The following is a 16,900-nucleotide window of genomic DNA, read 5'->3' on the forward strand; positions in this document are numbered from 1 at the left end:
TTGTTTTTCTTCTTTTTCTTCTTTTTCTTACTTGAATCGATGCATTTTGTCTCTACCGCTTAAGTGTGTATGTCACGGTTGGAAGAAAAAAGTTGGGCAAATTGGCCTGGGGGTATGGCCTCAGGCGGGCCAGCCTTTGTGACGGCGCTGCTGAACAATGTTTGGGCGCCTTGTGTATAAATACAAGCACAATGTATAAAAAAAAAAAAAAAAACAGCCAGGAAAAGTAGAGAAATAAAGGAAGAAGCGCATTTAACGCGTTGCTCAAACTGCCATGCAAAGAACGCAGGATGAAACGCTTGCGCGGCGCACTCGGCACAGAAACCCTTGTTTGGCGAAGCGCACACACACACATGCATATATATATATGCATACGCACAGCTGTGAAATCACGCGAAACGGCTTCTCACTTTTAAAAGGCAAACATGCACACGATGCGAAGATACAGACATGCACGTATTTTCGCGCGCTTTCCCATGTAGGCACTTCACTCTGCGCAATCGCTCTGGGTGACTACCTCCCTATTTGCAGGCAACTCTTCTATGCAAATTTCTGCTCATACAATTTTGCGAATTTTTTTTTTTTTTTTATGAGCTGTTCATACGTTTTGATATTATTTTTATTTTATTTTTTTTTTTTTACCTGTACGTACAGGTATTTTTTTTTTTTTTTTTTTTTTTTTTTTTCGCTTTATTTGGCTTGCTCTGCACAACAAGCGTTCTTATCACACCTAATCGTTGCAATAAAAAGGTGTGGCGAAGGCGCTACTGTAGGGATGTGTGTACTCATACGTGCAGGCATGCGGGCGCTCCGAATGGGATGAAAAATGCCACGTGAGCGCACCGTAATCAAATAAATGCATGCAAGGGGGAACCACAATGTCGGGGCAGCGTTTTCGTTTCTTCACTCATAATGGGGAAAAACGAACAACTGCGTAGCCTCCTCGTTACTCTATTTTGACACCCAATTAAATCTTTAAAATGTAAAAAAATTTAAATAACATTGTAAATATCATCTCACTGCACCTTGGGAACAATGTGCACCTTTGTGTGTACCCCCAGGTATGGGCGTAAAAAATTTGGGGCGCTCCCTTCCCTATGGCGCCGCAGCTAAGTAATGCTTCTCACACTTGGCGTTTCTTCATAAAATGAAATACCGCTAGTTCATTTAAAGGGACAAAATGTACATTTAAACACGCGTGTCGTTGTGCATACATCTGTGCGGCCTCTTTACCCACTTTGCGCTGCTCCTCCACGGGATGCATGCACTCTCAGAAGGGCGCCAATTTGCATGCAATTTGTGTGAATCTCAGTTATGCGCATGTGCAAAAGGAAATTAATAAAAGGGGGGTCACAAAGAAAGGGGGCACACTCACCAATACACAAATTAAAGAAATTAAATGACGCGCATGAGGTAAACTTGCAAAAAAAAAAAAAAAAATTAAATCTGCTAAGAAAGTGCGATGTGTTAATAATACGAGTAGTGACTAGCCAAACATGTGGATACATAAAATGAGGCAGGCTCTCCAGCAGTGACCGACCTTCACAATAGGTTAGCACAAGAAGAGATGGCGTCAGTTTCTAAAGCATGCGCTGTGTGGTTTTACCGAAATGTGCATGCAAAATTACACAAGGGAGAGTCAAGGGGAAAAATGAAATGCACAGAGAAGTATGTCACGTAGGATAAATCAAAAAAAAAAAAACGTGCGTTTGTTCAGAGGCGTATTAAAAAGTTGCTTAAACTTGGGAACAATCGCGTGCATTTGTGTGTGCATGGGGGTTGTGGTGATGGCGCGCATTGTGCGGGTGCCTACACATACGTGCATCCCTCAGAGGGGAAAGAGGCACACCACAAGTGCGAAACACAGCAATGAATATCATAAATGGGAAAATTAAAAATGGGCATATTAAAGAAAAAAAAAAAAAAAAAAAAAATTATAAGCTGATGCGTAAGAAAGCTGCAAACTTTACTCCGCGTCACTTTTTTTTTTTTTTTTTTTTTCCCCGTTCAATCAGTTACTCACTCAAACCCCTATGCACAATATACGTTGCAAGTGTGTACGTATGAATGTTCATCCAGGAGGGCATGCACTGGTTCCGCTCCGCTTTAAGCTGAAACCACCCGTTCGCGTGGGAAAGAAGCGCCAAAGGATGTTCTCACGCGGGTTTGCGAAATGAAAAAGGGTGAAGTAAAAAGGGCGAAATAAAAAAAGGGGGGAAAAGAGGGGGAGGCATAAAGAACAGCATGTCGAAGTGAAAAGGTGGAGGGATAAGGGGGGCATACAAAGCACCATGCGCCGCATCATAGTCACACATACAAGCAGCAGTTAAATATCAGAGGAGGGTGTGCGCGGCTCGTTTCTCGTGCATGCATGTGTGTGCAAACGAATCGCGCAAAATCATAACTACAGTTGGGGGGAGGTGCAGCAGGTTAAAAGTGCACACGCTTACATGCATTAATACATTCATATGTGCATACATACATGCATTCATACGTGCATACATAAATACGTACGTACATACGTACGCGGGCCTGCCCCTATTTGGTACTCGCGCGACGCATTCAGGTACCTATCATGCACGCGCTTGAAAGAGAAAATCATTCTTGCGTTTGCGCCTGCACTGCGGAGCGAGCCTCCGTCACTAGTGCGGGGACGTGCTGGCAAACCCACGCATAAGCGCGTTGGCGCAGTTGTGTGCGCTCTCGAGTCAGTTCTCTCATTCGAAGCAACAGAATAAATTTCAAGCATAACAACGTGCGGGCGAAAGGGCCCGCCCTGGTGAAAATAAAGTGGTAAGTGGAGAACAATCAGAGGTTCCTTCTCGCGTTATTGTTTTTTTTTTTTTTCTCTTTTTTTACATGATCGCAAAGAGGATTAAAAAAGAAAGGTACATTTTTTTAACGTGAAAATGTTTCTCTCAAACAAAATTTAAAAAAAAAAAAAAAAAAAAAAAAGTTACATTGTAAGCACAACCCCACGCATGACTGGTGGTGCGTGCACGTGTATGTCCCAACAAACTGCACGAGTGAGCATTTTTGCCATCATCGCAGGAAAAAAAAAAAAAATAAAAAAAATAAAAAAAATACAACCAATAAACAGTAAACACTATGCAGTAAGCAGCAAATGCACCCCTTCTGTGAATGAGGACCCCAGTCAGTCTTCACCAAGGAAGCGCACTTGGGTGGTACTCCTCAAAGTGTAGGCCTTAATTCGGTAACTACGTTGCACGCACCACGCGTATAAGCACGACTCATCATGCCTTGGGGTCGCTGCTCGTCGCACGGGGAAGGAATGCATACACAAGTCATCACATGCATACGCATGTATGTGCGCGCAATGTTCCCTCCCAGGGGGTACTCACCTTTCACGCATGCATGTGACCTCTTTCAACCAACCATGTGCAACACGCCACTGATCGATCGTCCATTCGAAAAGCGACGCAAGTGCACTTTTCGCCTGAACAGGCAAGGTAAAATGGGGAAAATTAACTTAAAAAAAAAAAAAATAGCCAAATAACGAAATAACGAAATAACGAAATAACGAAATAACGAAATAGCCAAACAGCAAAATAGCCAATTAGCCAAATAGCGGAATGGTTATGCCGATAACTGATTAACCAAATCGACGCGGAAAACATTGGTCAAGCATGAAGGGAAAGATCCACACACGGGAACATCCCCATCGCATGCATAATGTTAAAAATGAAACCATGCTTAAAAAATTTCATTAAAAATGTAAATGTGGCGCTCCAAAGGGGAAAAAAAAGAAAACGCAAAAAAAAAAAAAAAAATGAACAATTTGGAATGTAAACCTGTTCGACTATTCTTTTTTCCCTCCCCTCTCCCTGCTCATGTTCTCCCATGCCGTAGGAATTTACAAAATGAGTTGCTTAAAAAGGAGTTAAGGTGAATGGAAAAATAAAATACACTGAAAAACTCTTTTTTGTGAACTTCTTCCTTTCGTGAGTACTAACACCCACTTGTGTGCGCGCTGCGCAGAAATGCCACTGGGGTTATCCCCCCTGGCACACTGAAAAGGGGAAAACAGGGGGAACACAACAAGTGGGGGAGATAGGGGACAAGTAGGGAACGAGTGGAACAACTCAGGTTGATACACGCGAAAATGGGGAAAACGTATGGCACACAAATTAAGGCTGCATCCCCTACGAAGCCACAACTTGCACACAAGAAAAAGTCCTTTTTCGCATGCACAAAAAAAAATGATCCCTAGTGTGAGTTCTCCTTTAAGGAGGACTCCCCTCAATTCGAAGGATCCCGAAATTGGTGCATGCAAAGAAGGGAGGGGTATTTTATTTTGGTAAAAAAGGCAGTTAGTAGAGATATGCACACGGTAAAGCGCTAAATGAACAATGATGTGAAATTGCGTTGGGGTGATTTTCCCGTTTGGGTGACCTCCCCCTTTTTTTCCCCTCCTCGTCAGTCCACTGGCCCACCAGGTGGAAGGTGTTTGCCCAAAAAGATTAACTCAAGCTGATTCTTCGTCAGCGTGACGATGTGTGATTACACAAGCCATGAATATGTCGTAACGTTAACGCATAAGAGTATCTCCTTCTCCCCACGAGCATTCGTAGCCGTCTGCCCATGCATGCCGTCGTATTGGCTTCCTACATTTTCCAATGCTCAACGGGGTTTCCAAAGGGGGGGAGGGAGGCCTACTCCTTCACATTCTACTAAGAAGCCCAACTCGGGATAAAACCCACATGAGTGTACATACCTACGTGAGTACTTTTTTTTTTTTTTTTTCCCTTCTTGGTTCCATTTTTTTGTTTAATATTTTTTTCTTCAACTTTGCAAAGTGGAACATGTGTGCATGTATTTGCAAGGGGTAAAAAAAAGTGGCAGCTCAATGAAAGGGGAGAAGTCGGTGCATTGGTCACGCCTTTATGTGGAAGCCCCCATCACAACATTCTTCCTCTTTGGTAACAAAACAGAACATGGCTATCAAAAAAAGGGACACATACTTTGCAAAATGTGTTTCATTCGGTGAGGGGAAGAAACAATGAAGAGGGGGTGTTGATTGTATTTTCCACTCCCTCCCCTTTTGTTCCACTTTAAGTGGGATACACTTGGGAAAAAAAAAAAAAAAAAAAAAAAACACACATACATGCATACATACATACATGCTTGCATGCACATGTCAGGCGTATATCCCAAATGATTACCCACTTTTAATCAACCATTTTGGTCAAACGGAATTTTTACATTTCTGTGTTTCCCTCTTTTTAGTCGCTTCGTTTCATCACCAAAAGGGGGAGCGACAATATCCCTTTGGAAAATCCCCCTCCTCTTCTGATCGGCACTGCACGTGGGTAAAGGCCCACATGGTAAAGAAGTGACAGCGAAAATGATACAAAATGGCAACAAATTGGACTTACTAAAAATCTTCACCATATTTGTTAGCGCGTACGTACACCGGAAAAGGGAAAGTAAAAATGAACAGCACAAGTGGGGTAGACTTAGAGCAGCGGTACCTATGCACAGTGACACAATTGCGTGAATAAGTGAAGGGGTCCCCAACTGGGGCAAACTTCACTTCTCCCTTTGTGCCGTCGACAGACAAGCACACCTGATGCCTTTCCATGAGAAGCGAACGCGCAGATAAAACTTCCTCCCCGAGGAACTCCCCTACATTCGTAGCCATGTGGAAAAGTAAAACATGTAAAAAAAAAAAACAAACAAAGAAGGCCAAACGAAGGGCAAAATGGGATCCTCCCGCGGGGCGCTCAGCCACACCGCACACACAATTGAACACAGAAAAGTCGCCTTTCTTAGCTGAACGGCAAAGTGGAAAGAACAACAATGGTGGAAAATTAAAAAAAAAAAACATCCCTACATTTTCCTACAGTAATTACCACACAGGTGTTACATTTCGCAAAATTTACCAGCGAAACCTTTTTGCACACACGAAATAGTGGTGTTTTTTTTTTTTTTTTTTTTTTTGCGAGGGGGGGGTAATTTGAAAAGAATGGTATTCCCCTACTGGGAAGAACTGACGCTGCTATTTTCCACTACTGGGGGGGAACAATTTTTCCTTTAAGGACCCTGCCACGTGGACGTAGTGCAAAGGGAGGGGGACCTATCCCATCGCGCGTTTCGCCTGCTGGTGTGTAGGTACCCATCCGGTGGGGGCGTGTGACTGAACGATAAAAAGGGAAAGGAATTTCCCGAGCAAATCCCACCACAGAAGGGTAACTCACCGTCCAATGGTTAAACAAATGGGTATGCAGGTAAAAGCATCCCCAAAGCTGCCATACGTGCGTGCTGCATACATTTTTGCCTCCTCGCAGTGATGTGAAAAGGCGCTTTTTGTATAACCCTCCGCCGTTGGTTATTCTTCCCTTAGCAGCACTACAGTGAAGGTAGGTAGGTCGGTCGGTCAGTTTTCTTTCCCAAAAATTTTTACACTATGGGGTACGCCCGCTCGGTTGTCCCCCTGTGGGTAAGGAGTTTTCCAAGGGGTGAAAATAAAAAAAAAAAATAAAAAAAACGTGCACTTTTGCATACGATGTGATGTAGTCAACGTGTTTGTTTTCTGCCATTTAACCTGTTCTTCATTGTTTTTCCCCCACTTGGAGATTTCAGTTTGTTCCTCTTAAACCCTTCATTTTAGCTTAACAAAGGGGTTAACTTCGCAATCTTTTTTTTTTTTTAAGAAAAAAACAGGGGAGACGATTTTGCCCCCTTCGCGAATCTTGCTGCCGAATGAGTGGAAATGAAAAACAAACGCACCATCAAATTGGCACTTTATTTATAAATGCCCTCTGCCGATACAACAAGAAAAAAAAAAAAAAAGAACAAATTTATTCAAATTCTTTTCCCTTCCCGCGTATGCAAAAGTGCGCGGTTTTTTTTTTTTTTTTTTGCCGTTGATCCGTATGTTCGCCTGGTGGTGTATTCGCGCGGGAGAGCCCCAACCTCAAGAGGCGGCTCCCTCAGGGGTGGGGGGGGGATCGCTCCATTTTTGGCACGATTTGCCACTCGAGCGGGATTGCACCCTGAGATTGCCTTTTTTTGCTAACTTCTTCGCTGCGCAAGGAAACACGCACCAATGTATGAGCGGAGCGTTACCTTGGCGCCGCCCCACCCCCAGCCGGCGCTTCTCTTTCCCCCGACTGGAACACCTCGACCGGTTATAAGCCGAGGCACGTGGCAACAAAGCAACGGCGTATGCAATGCGGAAAAAGGTTTTTATTTCCTCTTTCATCTTTCTTTTTTTATCTTTCCTTTTTTTTTTTTTTTTTTCTTTTCTTCCTCGCCAAATGCGCATCACCCGATGTACACGTATTCACAGTTGCGATGTGACTGACTGAACATCCGAACTGCCTCCTGTGAGAAATAACCAAAAAAATTTTTTTTTTTAATTTTCTTCTACTCCCCATTTGGGATTGTAAAAAAGATTGACCTCGCACCATCTCTGCGCGTGAAGATAATCTTTTTTTTTTTTTTTTTTTTTTTCCTTTCCGCGAAGAGAAGATAGCCATTTTATAGCGCGTTCGCTTCAGTAGGTAGGTAGAGCAGAGCTTCCTCTTCTGTCGCGCTACTTCAACTACGCGAATGAATGCATCCCCTCCCCCACACGGATTGATTCCCCCCCTGTTCTGCTCTGCTCCGCTCCTCAGCTTTTTTAACACCCACGCCAAGTCGCCAAGCCGCCAATTGGCCAAGTCGCTTCAGTTCACGTCAAGCCGCCAATTGGCCAAGCCGCTTTACTGCTCGATCACCACCCCCTTTTGCAACTCACGATGGCGAAGAAGTCAAAGAAGAGCGCGGGAGATAACATCAACGCGAAGCTACAGCTGGTGATGAAGTCCGGCAAGTATCAGTTCGGGAGGAAGTCCTGCCTGAAGGCCCTGCGAACCGGGAAAGGTAGCCCGCCGTTTGCGCGCATATGCATTGCGTTCTGCACGTGTGAGTGTATGTATGTCCCCAACGGTTTGTACTCCTTTCCCACTTCTCCCTCACGACCACTTCCTCTTCACCACCACTTCTTCCCCGCAGGCAAGCTCGTCATCGTCAGCAGCAACTGCCCACCCATCCAGAGGAGCGTCATCGAGTACTACGCCATGCTATCGAAGTGTGGGGTCCACGATTACCACGGAGATAACAACGACTTGGGTACCGCCTGCGGAAAGTTGTTTCGCATCAGCTGCCTGGTCATCACGGACGTGGGTGACTCGGACATTATAAAGACGAATGAGTAGAATGGGAAGAGGAGTCCCCGCAGGGGAAGAAGAGTAGCCTTGCCCGGGTGAGCAGAAGAGTGACAGATTGACCGGTTGAACGATTGAACGATTGAACGGTTGAACGGTTGAACGATTGAACGATTGAACGGTTGAACGGTTGAACGATTGAAAACAGGTTCAGAGCCGACCGTTTGGAAGCCTGCGTGGAGACCTCGTGAGGAAATAACCTCCTGGGGTAGTCCAGACCAACGCCTGTGTGCATGAGCTGAGTCGGTGGCTCCCCATCCTTCGCTGCGTTTTTCTCTCCCCCGTTTCCTCCTTTTCCACCTCTTCCATCCTTCCTTCCTTCCTTCTTCTTCTTTTTTTTTTTTTTTTTTTTTGCCGAAAAGCTACACCTGCATAATTGCCCTTACGTGTGTGCACGCTGCTTCGAATGGGGCGCCACTCTTCGCCACGGAAACTTGCCCTGCGTGTTCTGATGAGGAAGTTTTAATTTTTAAAGAACCCATAAAGGTAATTTTAAAAAGTGGTGGCCAATAGCCTGTGCGTTGGGGTGTTGCCATCCCAGCAGGGATGCACAGCGCATGCGGCAAATGGTCCCCTTAAAGGAGTCACCCGCTTAGTCCGGGCAGACATGACGGTGGCCGCTCTGCCGCTTCGCCAAGCGAAACAAACAACCAGGGTGCGCTTATAAGGTGTCAAAAAAAAGAAAAAAAAAAGGGTGATCGGGGGAACTCCCGGCTTGTCCTGCTTAAAGGGGTGGTTCAAAAAAAAGGAAAACCCGCCAGGGGTAACTCGCCAGGGGTAACTCGCCAGGGGAAACTCGCCTGGGGAAACCCTCCAAAGGGGCTACCCCTCCGCCGCGCAGAATACCACCTCGTGTCGCCACCCCAGCGGGAGCTCACTTGGGGCTCCACATGCCCAGGCGAGTCCCAAACAAAACCTTCAAATATTTCTGCCTGTTCGTTTTGATCCTTGCCTCGACGCGCTTCAACGTCTCGTTCGTCGCCAATATGATGAGGCTGAAGATGACTGTAAGTATGCCGAGAGTCGCATCGGGAAGCTGCCACGTGGGTGGGTGGGGGAAGTGAACATATGGTGATGACCCATGCGTAGTCGGTGCAAGCCTACACCGTACAGTCGCGTAACTTCCAATGAGCGATCTAATCACACCGCCATGCGTGGCGAAGGCTGCCTCACCTGAACTGCGTAGTAGGGGGGGAGCATGTAGACGCGGAGGGCCACGTACAGGAGGCTCAAAATGAGGAAGATAAACAGGCAGGAGAAATACGTCTTGGAGTTCTGCACGCAGCTGAGCTTGTAGAGGGGTTCGAACCTACGCGGTGGGGGGAAGGCGGTAAGGGGGAAAGCGGTAAGGGGGCAAGCGATATAGGGTAAGGCGGGACGACCGCGCCACTGCGAAGCGAGCCTCCCTCACCTGTCGCTGTGAGACAGCGAAGACACGAAGAACAAGAGGGAGAAGACGAAAAAGAAAAAAATCTGCGACTGCTTGATCATCACGCCCGCCATGTTTCGCCGGAGAGAAGTAGCTTCCGTTTCGGGGAATGAATACAGCAGCAGCTGGCATTTGTAGAGGGAGCCTGCAGGGGGGGAGCGGCATACCGGAAGGAGTGTCGACTGACGATACCGCTTCTACTGCAGCGGTGGAACCAGCTTCTCTGGCGCAACCCCTCATTCTTCCCCTCGAGGAGCAACGGCCGGTGCCTACTTAGGTGAGCACTCTGCGTGCAGTGGTGCGTCACATCCGCCAAGAAACCCTTCGGAAATGAACTCAACACGTCTTCGCTTGGAGTGGACTGCAGAAGGTACCTGCTGGCAAACTCCTTGTTAATGAGCTTTACATAGTAGACGGGCAACGTGATGCAGAAGAGTAGGAAGGGGATCCACCGGATGAGGTAGAAGAGCTGCCGCGGGGGGAGGAAAAAAAAAAAAAAAAAAAAATGGAGAGTTAAGCGTAAAGGATGGCAAAAAGGATGGCGTGAAGGCCCCCTCATTTCTGCCTCAACGAAGGGGTTGTCTTCTCCCCACAGAGCGGGGCTCACATAACTCAAGCGCTTCGCCATCGATTCGCCATCGATTCGCCATCGATTCACCACCGCTTCTCCACCGTACCAGCCTCTTCAGCAGGAACTCGCGCGTGATGACCCTGTCGGGGATTTCATTCATGATGGTGCCGTTGTTGTCGTTGCCCAGGAGGGCGATTGACAGCAGGGGGATGATCAGCAGGATGAACAGGAGGTAGTCCATCACCTGCAGGGGGGGGGAGGCCAAATGGGGGAGTGGAAAAGGAGAAGAAGACGCAGCTCACGCAGACCATGCAGCCCTTTTGCTTGGGGGGGGGGGGAATTCCCCGTGATGGGATGGGAAGCGCATCGTGCGAGTGAGGCCACCCGTACCGAGATCAGGGGGGGCAAAAAGAACACCGAAATGATGAAGAGCAGAAAGGACAACTGGGAGTAGTAGAAATAAAAAAAAAAAATCGTCAGCGAGACGTTCTTCTTGTGGATCCGTGAGCTCTTCAGCAGCTTGTACACGAGCTCCATTATGTTTTCGGACAGGTCTAGGGGGGGGGGGGGGAGGGAAACGACTCACAGGAGAGATGTTGCAGTGGGGGTGAACGCGCTGGAGGTAAACGCAGTGGGGGGAGAGTCATCTGCGGCGAGTCATCTGGGGGGGACTCCAGGATGGCCACCCATTCTGATTGGCTGCCCCCACGTCCAGCACCCCGCCTGCCACTTTGTTAGGTGAAACCTACCCAGGCGACGCTTCTCCACTATCAAATTGCACGGTAGCGTATTAACAAAGGAGGCATACGCAATGATGGGGTTCTGCTTCGTAGACAACTCATCAAATGGGGTGTTCCTCTCCCTTTTCCCCTGGCAATCTTTACACGCATTATTATACGGTAGCAGAATGGACACGGCGTAATTGCACAGACTGTACATCTCGAAATTGCAGCAGTTGAGGCTGTTCCCGACGCAGGTGATGATTTCGTTGTTATCCTGTGGGGGGAAGCGGCGCGGTGGAGTGTGCGTTAGGGGGGGGGAAATAGGTGTGGGGAGGGGTCCCCTCATTTCATTTGGGTGGGCCTATCCGCTACCTCTTCTCCGCTTCGTCTCTCTTATCCGCTCTTTACCGGCTGAAGACCACTTACCAGCAAAATTTTGATCATCTCGGCCGTGTTGAACTGGTTGCAGCCTGAGTAGGAGGAGACCCTCAGCGGGATGTCGTCCACCTGTTGTTTTTTGGGGAAGGTGGGGAAGACGCACAAGTGAATGTCAGTGCGTGGTTAAGCAGACGCACACGTGAATGTCAGTGCCTGCGAAGCGCGCCCCCCTCTCTCCCACCTCCTGAATGTGCGTCTTGATGTTGTTGATGCCGCTCGGGATGACGACCTTCCCGTCCCTGTTTTTGAAGCTGGACCTGGGGGGCAGAGGGGGCAAACAATAAAACACACGTAAGTCAATTCAATCGGGGGGGTAGAAACGTTGCAGAAAGGAGACGAAGCAGACGCATCGCTCACAATTCCCATGCGCTGGCGGCGCCAAGGGCACACCCACTTATCGTTGAGACTCAGCGAGATGGACGTGTTCCAGTTGGTCTCCATGCCCAACAGGTTCGACACGTTCCGCGTGTTGGCTTGGTCCGTTTTGCTGAAATGTACGAAGCGGATTCCTGCCTGGGGTGATGGGTGATGGGGGATGAGCGGCGATGGGCAGTGAGAGCGGGTCGTACGCGCGGTGCAGTCTCTCATCGTGTGCGGTATAGCCCCTCTCTGTGCGGTATAGCCCCTCTCTGTGCGGCGCAGTCCCTCTCTGTGCGGCGCAGTCCCTCTCTGTGCGGCGCAGTCCCTCTCTGTGCGGCGCAGTCCCTCTCTGTGCGCGCCCCTTCAAAGAGACCCACATTGTAAAAGTCGTTTATCCTCGTCTGAATTTCGCTGTTCGTCATGAGCTTCACTGCGGAGTTGCCTGCGCAGGGGGGAGCGGCGAATGAGAAGCGGCAAACGGGCAGTGAATGAGAAGCGGTGTATGGACGCGGTGCATGGGCAGCGCTGTAGCGACCGCTCACCGATGAAGATGCTGGTGGACAGCAGGTGGGACAGGAACTTCTCATTCGCCTTCGCGGGGAAGGGGCTCTCATTGTTAAAGTTCCGCAGGTGGTAGACCTTCCGCTTGTCGATCGTCAGGATGTAAATATTTTTTTGGAAGTGGTCCTTCATGTAGTTCCTCTCCTCTGTGCTCAGGGGTCGGTACGCAAAGCATATGCTTTCGATTCCTAAGATGGCGTGGCAGGGGGCGGCAAAGGGGGAGGAAGAAAGGAATAAACGAAGAAAGCGGGAGAGGCAAACACACACACATAGGCAGCGACACATATGGACCAACACACACATAGGCAGCGACACATATGGACCAACACACATAGGCAGCGACACATATGGACCAACACACACATAGGCAGCGACACATATGGACCAACACACATAGGCAGCGACTCCGCTGCGCGCTGTGAGCCGCACCCGAGGAAATCCACTGCATGTTCAGGATGCGGAGCACCTTCTTCTTCCGCCGCTTCAGCCGCTTCATGGCCTTCCCGTCGTAGTAAAACATGCACTTGTTCACGAGGGCGTCCAGTTGTCCCTGCGGGGGTGGCACGAAGTGGTACTAAGCAGAACGGAGCAACATGTGGCAACCGCCGCACCACGGCGCACCACGGGGGCAACGACGCAAACCGCCGCAACCGCTAGAACCCACCTTCAGGAAGAGGTGGTACTTGTCCTTCTTCTTCTCGCAGAGGATGAAGGCGAACACGAAGTTGTCTCTGGACGTGACCGCGTCGTAGATGTTGATGCCCAGGGCGTGGCCCTTCTCGCCGTGCTCGTGCACGTGGTATGGTAGCTCGCCTCCGTTCGCCTCGACCTTCTCGCGCTTCTTCAGCTCGCCGCCGTCCGCTACGCCCTTCTTGTGCTTCTTCAACTCGCTGCTCTTCTTCTTGTACAGCTCGTAGTTGCTTTTGTTTTCCACGCAGAGGAAGAGCCTGCGGGGGGGGAGAGCATCCGCGTGGGAGAGCAGCCGATTGCAGAGCAGCCGCGTGGCAGTTCGTTTGCGTGGCAGTGCAACCGCTTATCAGCGCCTACTCACTTGTGGAAGACAAACTTGTTGTACGGGTAGGAGAGGTTGCCGATGTCGCAGAGGCAAATGAAGAGGTGGCTGTAGTCCACCTGGTTCATGTAGCTCACGATGTTGTTTTGGAACTCGTCCAGCAGCCTGCAGGAGGAGGGACAATAAGAAGTAGCAAGGTGTGGTAGCAATGCGGAGCAGGAGGACCAACCGCTCAACAGATGTGTCCCCCGGTGAAGCAGCTCGGGAGAAGCCGCTTGGTAGCCGCTTGGTAGCCGCTTGGTAGCCGCTTGGTAGCCGCTTCGTAACCGCTTGGTAGCCGCTTCGTAACCGCTTGGCAACCGCTTGGCAGCCGCTCTCTGCCGCTCGCTTCCGCCGACCCACCTGATGTACTTGGGCAGCTGGGTGTAGTAGGAGAGCAAGAAGAGGGCGTGGAGGATTTTTCGGTTCTTAATCCTCTGGTAGGCGTACATGCTCTTGTTGTCCATGAGGATGTCGATGACGGTGAGGATGTAGTTGTGGTGAGTGGGCGCCCCCTTCGTCACGGTGGAGCTGAGCGGGGCCTCCTTCTTCGTGTTCAGGTGGTTGTACAGGCAGATCTCCTTGATGCTGTGGTTGCTGTCGATTAGCAGTCCGCTGCTGTCCAGGAAGCACAGCACGGAGCAGTCGCTCAGGATGTTCAGGTAGCACTTGTCGATCTTGATGCCCTGGGGGGGGGCGGCAAAAAGAGGGAAAAAAAAAGAAAAAAAAAAAAAGAAAAAAAAAAAAAGAAAAAAGGATTAGCTAGCTGAACATATGAGCAGGTAGGTTAACACCTACTGGAGGTAAGTTCTCTTTCCCTAGGAGCACTACCACCAGGATGTGTGTCTCCCCACAAACGGAAACCCCCCTCAGGTGGAGCCTCACCCTGATGATTAGAAAGAATATGCTCTTCAGGGTGTAGAACAAGCCGAAGCGCTTCTTGTCCGCGTAGGAGGTGTCTTCCGTTGTCGTGGAGAAGTCAAACGAGGAGGAGAAGTTCCGCTCGCAGTTCATCTCGTCTTTGAAGTAGCTCTCGTAGACCAGGTTCAGGGAGGAGCAGTATCCGTGTATCAGCTCCGAGAAGATTCTTCAGAGGAGGGGCCACGCGGTGGTGTGTATCGGTGTAGCGGTGTAGCAGTGTAGCGGTGTAGCGGTGTAAGAGGCAGTCTAGCTAGCTTCTTACATGGCCGCCGATCTGGCTGCCTTTCCAGCCAGCGTCGCTTGGCTCCCGCGCGGCGACCACCCCACCTGTGGAAAAAGGGCAGCATCGTGAGCGACATCAGCACGCTGTAGAGCAGGAAGTACATGATGACGAAGTGGGGGACCTCCTCCCCGTGGCTCTTCATGTCGGCGAAGCTGAGGGGGGGAGAAGCGGGTGGGGGGTATCCCCTGTTGGGAGAATCCACGTAGGGGTATCCCACGTTGGGGGCATCGATGTTGGAGTGCCCCCTTTTGGAGTGCCCCCTTTTGGAGTGCCCCCTCGCAATCTTACTACACCGCCGCCGCCGCGCCGCACAGCAAAAACAGAACCACCCAGGTGCACAGGTAAAACGTGTGTATCTTCTCGGTCAATATGACGTTCCTCAAGTTGCCCTTATGCTTCGAAATTTTGCTCTCGTCCGTGGAGTTTTGCATATATCTCTTGATGGTGCTTATGGAGACATCTTCTTGAGCCACAAATGAGTACAGGTGGAAGGAGGGCAGGTAGTCCCTCTTGTCCTCTCTCCCGTGCCTCGTCAGCAGGTTCATGCTGATGTGGTCCTTGTCCATGGGCATGAACACCTCGTACTTTTCGTAGCGCCGCCCGTACGCTGCGGGGGGGAGGAAGCGGAGTGGTGGTGAGCGGAGTGGTGGTGAGCGAAGTGGCGGTCAGCTAAGTGGCGCCCATCCCAGCCCCGACGAAGCAACCATGCAGAGTGTGACTGGCTCGACGACGTACCGCTCTCCTCCAGGTTGTACTCCACGCAGCTGCAGGGGATGAGGTCCCCGGCGCGCAGCAGGAAGAGGTCCTGCTGGATGAGCTGCACGGTGGGGGGTAGCGGTGGTGAGGGGTAGCGGTGGTGAGAAGTCGGATGAGGGGTAGCGGCGATGGTGTGGAGAGCCAATGGTGGGGTTGCCTCCGCACTGCCCTACCAGGTTCGTCGGCAGCAGCTCCCATCTCCCGTTCCTCTTAATAAAAATAAAATGAGAGTTAGACAAGTAACTCAAATGGCAGTCGTCTTCCTTCTTCTTTTTGGGGATGTTCCTTGGCGACAGCAACTTCGCGGCTTCGTTTATTTTTCGCAAGAATTCGTTTTTCTGCGGGGGAGGGGAGGGAGACCCGCTGTGCGATGAGAGTGCCGAGAGTGACGAGTGTCACGAGCACATATGGTAAACATGCGGAGGGGCTACTCGCATTTAAGTGGGGCTTTGGGGAGACCCTCCCTTGAGCCCCCCTCTTCTAGCAGCACTTAGCGGCCATGCCCCTATTGCATACACTCGAGCAACTGTGCTACCCTCCCTCTGGACCTACTTGGGCATCCTCAATTTCGTTGTACAGAAAGACGAACAGAAGCAGCAGCAGCGTTATGAGCACGAACAGGGCAGTCAGGTAGTGCGAACTGATTATGTCGTTGTCTGTAGAGGGCGGGAGGGGAGGAGGCATTTACAGAGGTGATCAAAGCGGCCTGCCCAGCGGTGAAGAGGCAGGTGACCTCGTCTCACCCCCCCACTACTCCACTTTCACAGTGCAACCGCTAAAGCGGCCGCCAAACTGCCGCCAAACTGCCGCTACATCACCGCCTCACCCTTGAGAAACACCAGGCACGCCAAGAGGGGCGCCAAAAAAATGGTCACGACGAGGAGCTCCGTCTTCAGGATGCACTTTAAAAAGAACTTCCGTCGCGACTTCTTTTTGTACTCATCTGCTAGCAGCTGAGGGGTGAGGGAAATCCGCACCCATGGATGTGTGTGCGCTCAGGGGGGATAGCAGCGAGAGAGAGGTGCTCCCCCCCTCTGAGGTGCTACTTCCCCAGACGGAGAACAGAACAACGCAGTCGTGGCTGGTGGGAAGAGCCTCCCTCATTTGCACCTCCTTTTTTTTTCATCCCTATATGCACACCAGCCTTACACGCAGGAGCGGTTCTACGGTGCCGCCTCAAGTGCCCCTCCCGTGTCTCCCGCCGCGCCCCCTACCTGGAGCTCCCTCCTCATGGTGTCACAGAAATAAACGTCATCTATTTCTCCCGGGCGCCGCTTCACTTCCCTGTTAGGCATTTTGGTCCGCAAAAATGATGAGAAAAAAATAAAACAAAAAAAAATAAAAAATAAAAAAATAAATACATAATCCCTTTTAATTATTGCTAGAACGGGGAGTACCCCATGCGAACGTGACCGATCCTTTCGACCTACCCTTGCGCACATTTCAAGTGCGCCTTCTTCCTCCTATTGGTGTGCACGCGTGGTGGGACCACTGGGGGAGTTTGCCTTTTCGTCACCCGTGTCAGCGGAACGGAGCGGCGAGCGACACTCAGGAGGAACTAGCAATGCCGAGTGAGC

General features: G+C 50.0%; 2 protein-coding genes across 2 annotated transcripts, besides 17 other annotated features; one reads left to right on the plus strand and one right to left on the minus strand.

Moving 5' to 3' along the window:
• The first annotated feature begins 667 nt into the window (after positions 1–667).
• Positions 668–696: a microsatellite.
• A 1,222-nt stretch (positions 697–1,918) lies between these two features.
• Positions 1,919–1,944: a microsatellite.
• Positions 1,945–1,990: 46 nt separating this feature from the next.
• Positions 1,991–2,011: a microsatellite.
• Positions 2,012–2,457: 446 nt separating this feature from the next.
• Positions 2,458–2,537: a microsatellite.
• A 404-nt stretch (positions 2,538–2,941) lies between these two features.
• Positions 2,942–2,965: a microsatellite.
• A 97-nt stretch (positions 2,966–3,062) lies between these two features.
• Positions 3,063–3,094: a microsatellite.
• A 674-nt stretch (positions 3,095–3,768) lies between these two features.
• Positions 3,769–3,801: a microsatellite.
• A 1,301-nt stretch (positions 3,802–5,102) lies between these two features.
• Positions 5,103–5,125: a microsatellite.
• Positions 5,126–5,180: a microsatellite.
• Positions 5,181–5,948: 768 nt separating this feature from the next.
• Positions 5,949–5,971: a microsatellite.
• Positions 5,972–7,307: 1,336 nt separating this feature from the next.
• PVX_001835 (60S ribosomal protein L30, putative) lies at positions 7,308–8,711 on the plus strand. The gene is made up of 4 exons (XM_001612678.1): positions 7,308–7,526; positions 7,641–7,672; positions 7,707–7,887; positions 8,020–8,711. The coding sequence occupies exons 3-4, from the start codon at positions 7,764–7,766 to the stop codon at positions 8,220–8,222; spliced, it is 327 nt and encodes a 108-aa protein (XP_001612728.1). The 5' UTR covers positions 7,308–7,526; positions 7,641–7,672; positions 7,707–7,763; the 3' UTR covers positions 8,223–8,711.
• Positions 7,464–7,491: a microsatellite.
• Positions 8,544–8,567: a microsatellite.
• Positions 8,565–8,594: a microsatellite.
• Positions 8,712–9,105: 394 nt separating the features above from the next.
• PVX_001840 (hypothetical protein, conserved) lies at positions 9,106–16,618 on the minus strand (the record flags this gene model as incomplete). Its single annotated transcript, XM_001612679.1, has 23 exons — positions 9,106–9,267; positions 9,405–9,540; positions 10,035–10,129; positions 10,338–10,475; positions 10,622–10,785; positions 10,981–11,227; positions 11,380–11,460; positions 11,573–11,648; positions 11,786–11,904; positions 12,129–12,193; positions 12,294–12,500; positions 12,742–12,862; positions 12,977–13,259; positions 13,379–13,489; positions 13,727–14,049; positions 14,249–14,450; positions 14,612–14,719; positions 14,856–15,174; positions 15,303–15,384; positions 15,497–15,661; positions 15,876–15,979; positions 16,150–16,276; positions 16,538–16,618. The coding sequence occupies 23 exons, from the start codon at positions 16,616–16,618 to the stop codon at positions 9,106–9,108; spliced, it is 3,516 nt and encodes a 1,171-aa protein (XP_001612729.1).
• Positions 10,156–10,176: a microsatellite.
• Positions 12,579–12,718: a microsatellite.
• Positions 14,075–14,128: a microsatellite.
• A 32-nt stretch (positions 16,619–16,650) lies between the features above and the next one.
• Positions 16,651–16,691: a microsatellite.
• The last annotated feature ends 209 nt before the right edge of the window (positions 16,692–16,900 follow it).

This window comes from Plasmodium vivax, chromosome 6, assembly GCF_000002415.2.
Source record: "Plasmodium vivax chromosome 6, whole genome shotgun sequence".
NCBI classification, from domain to species: domain Eukaryota; phylum Apicomplexa; class Aconoidasida; order Haemosporida; family Plasmodiidae; genus Plasmodium; species Plasmodium vivax.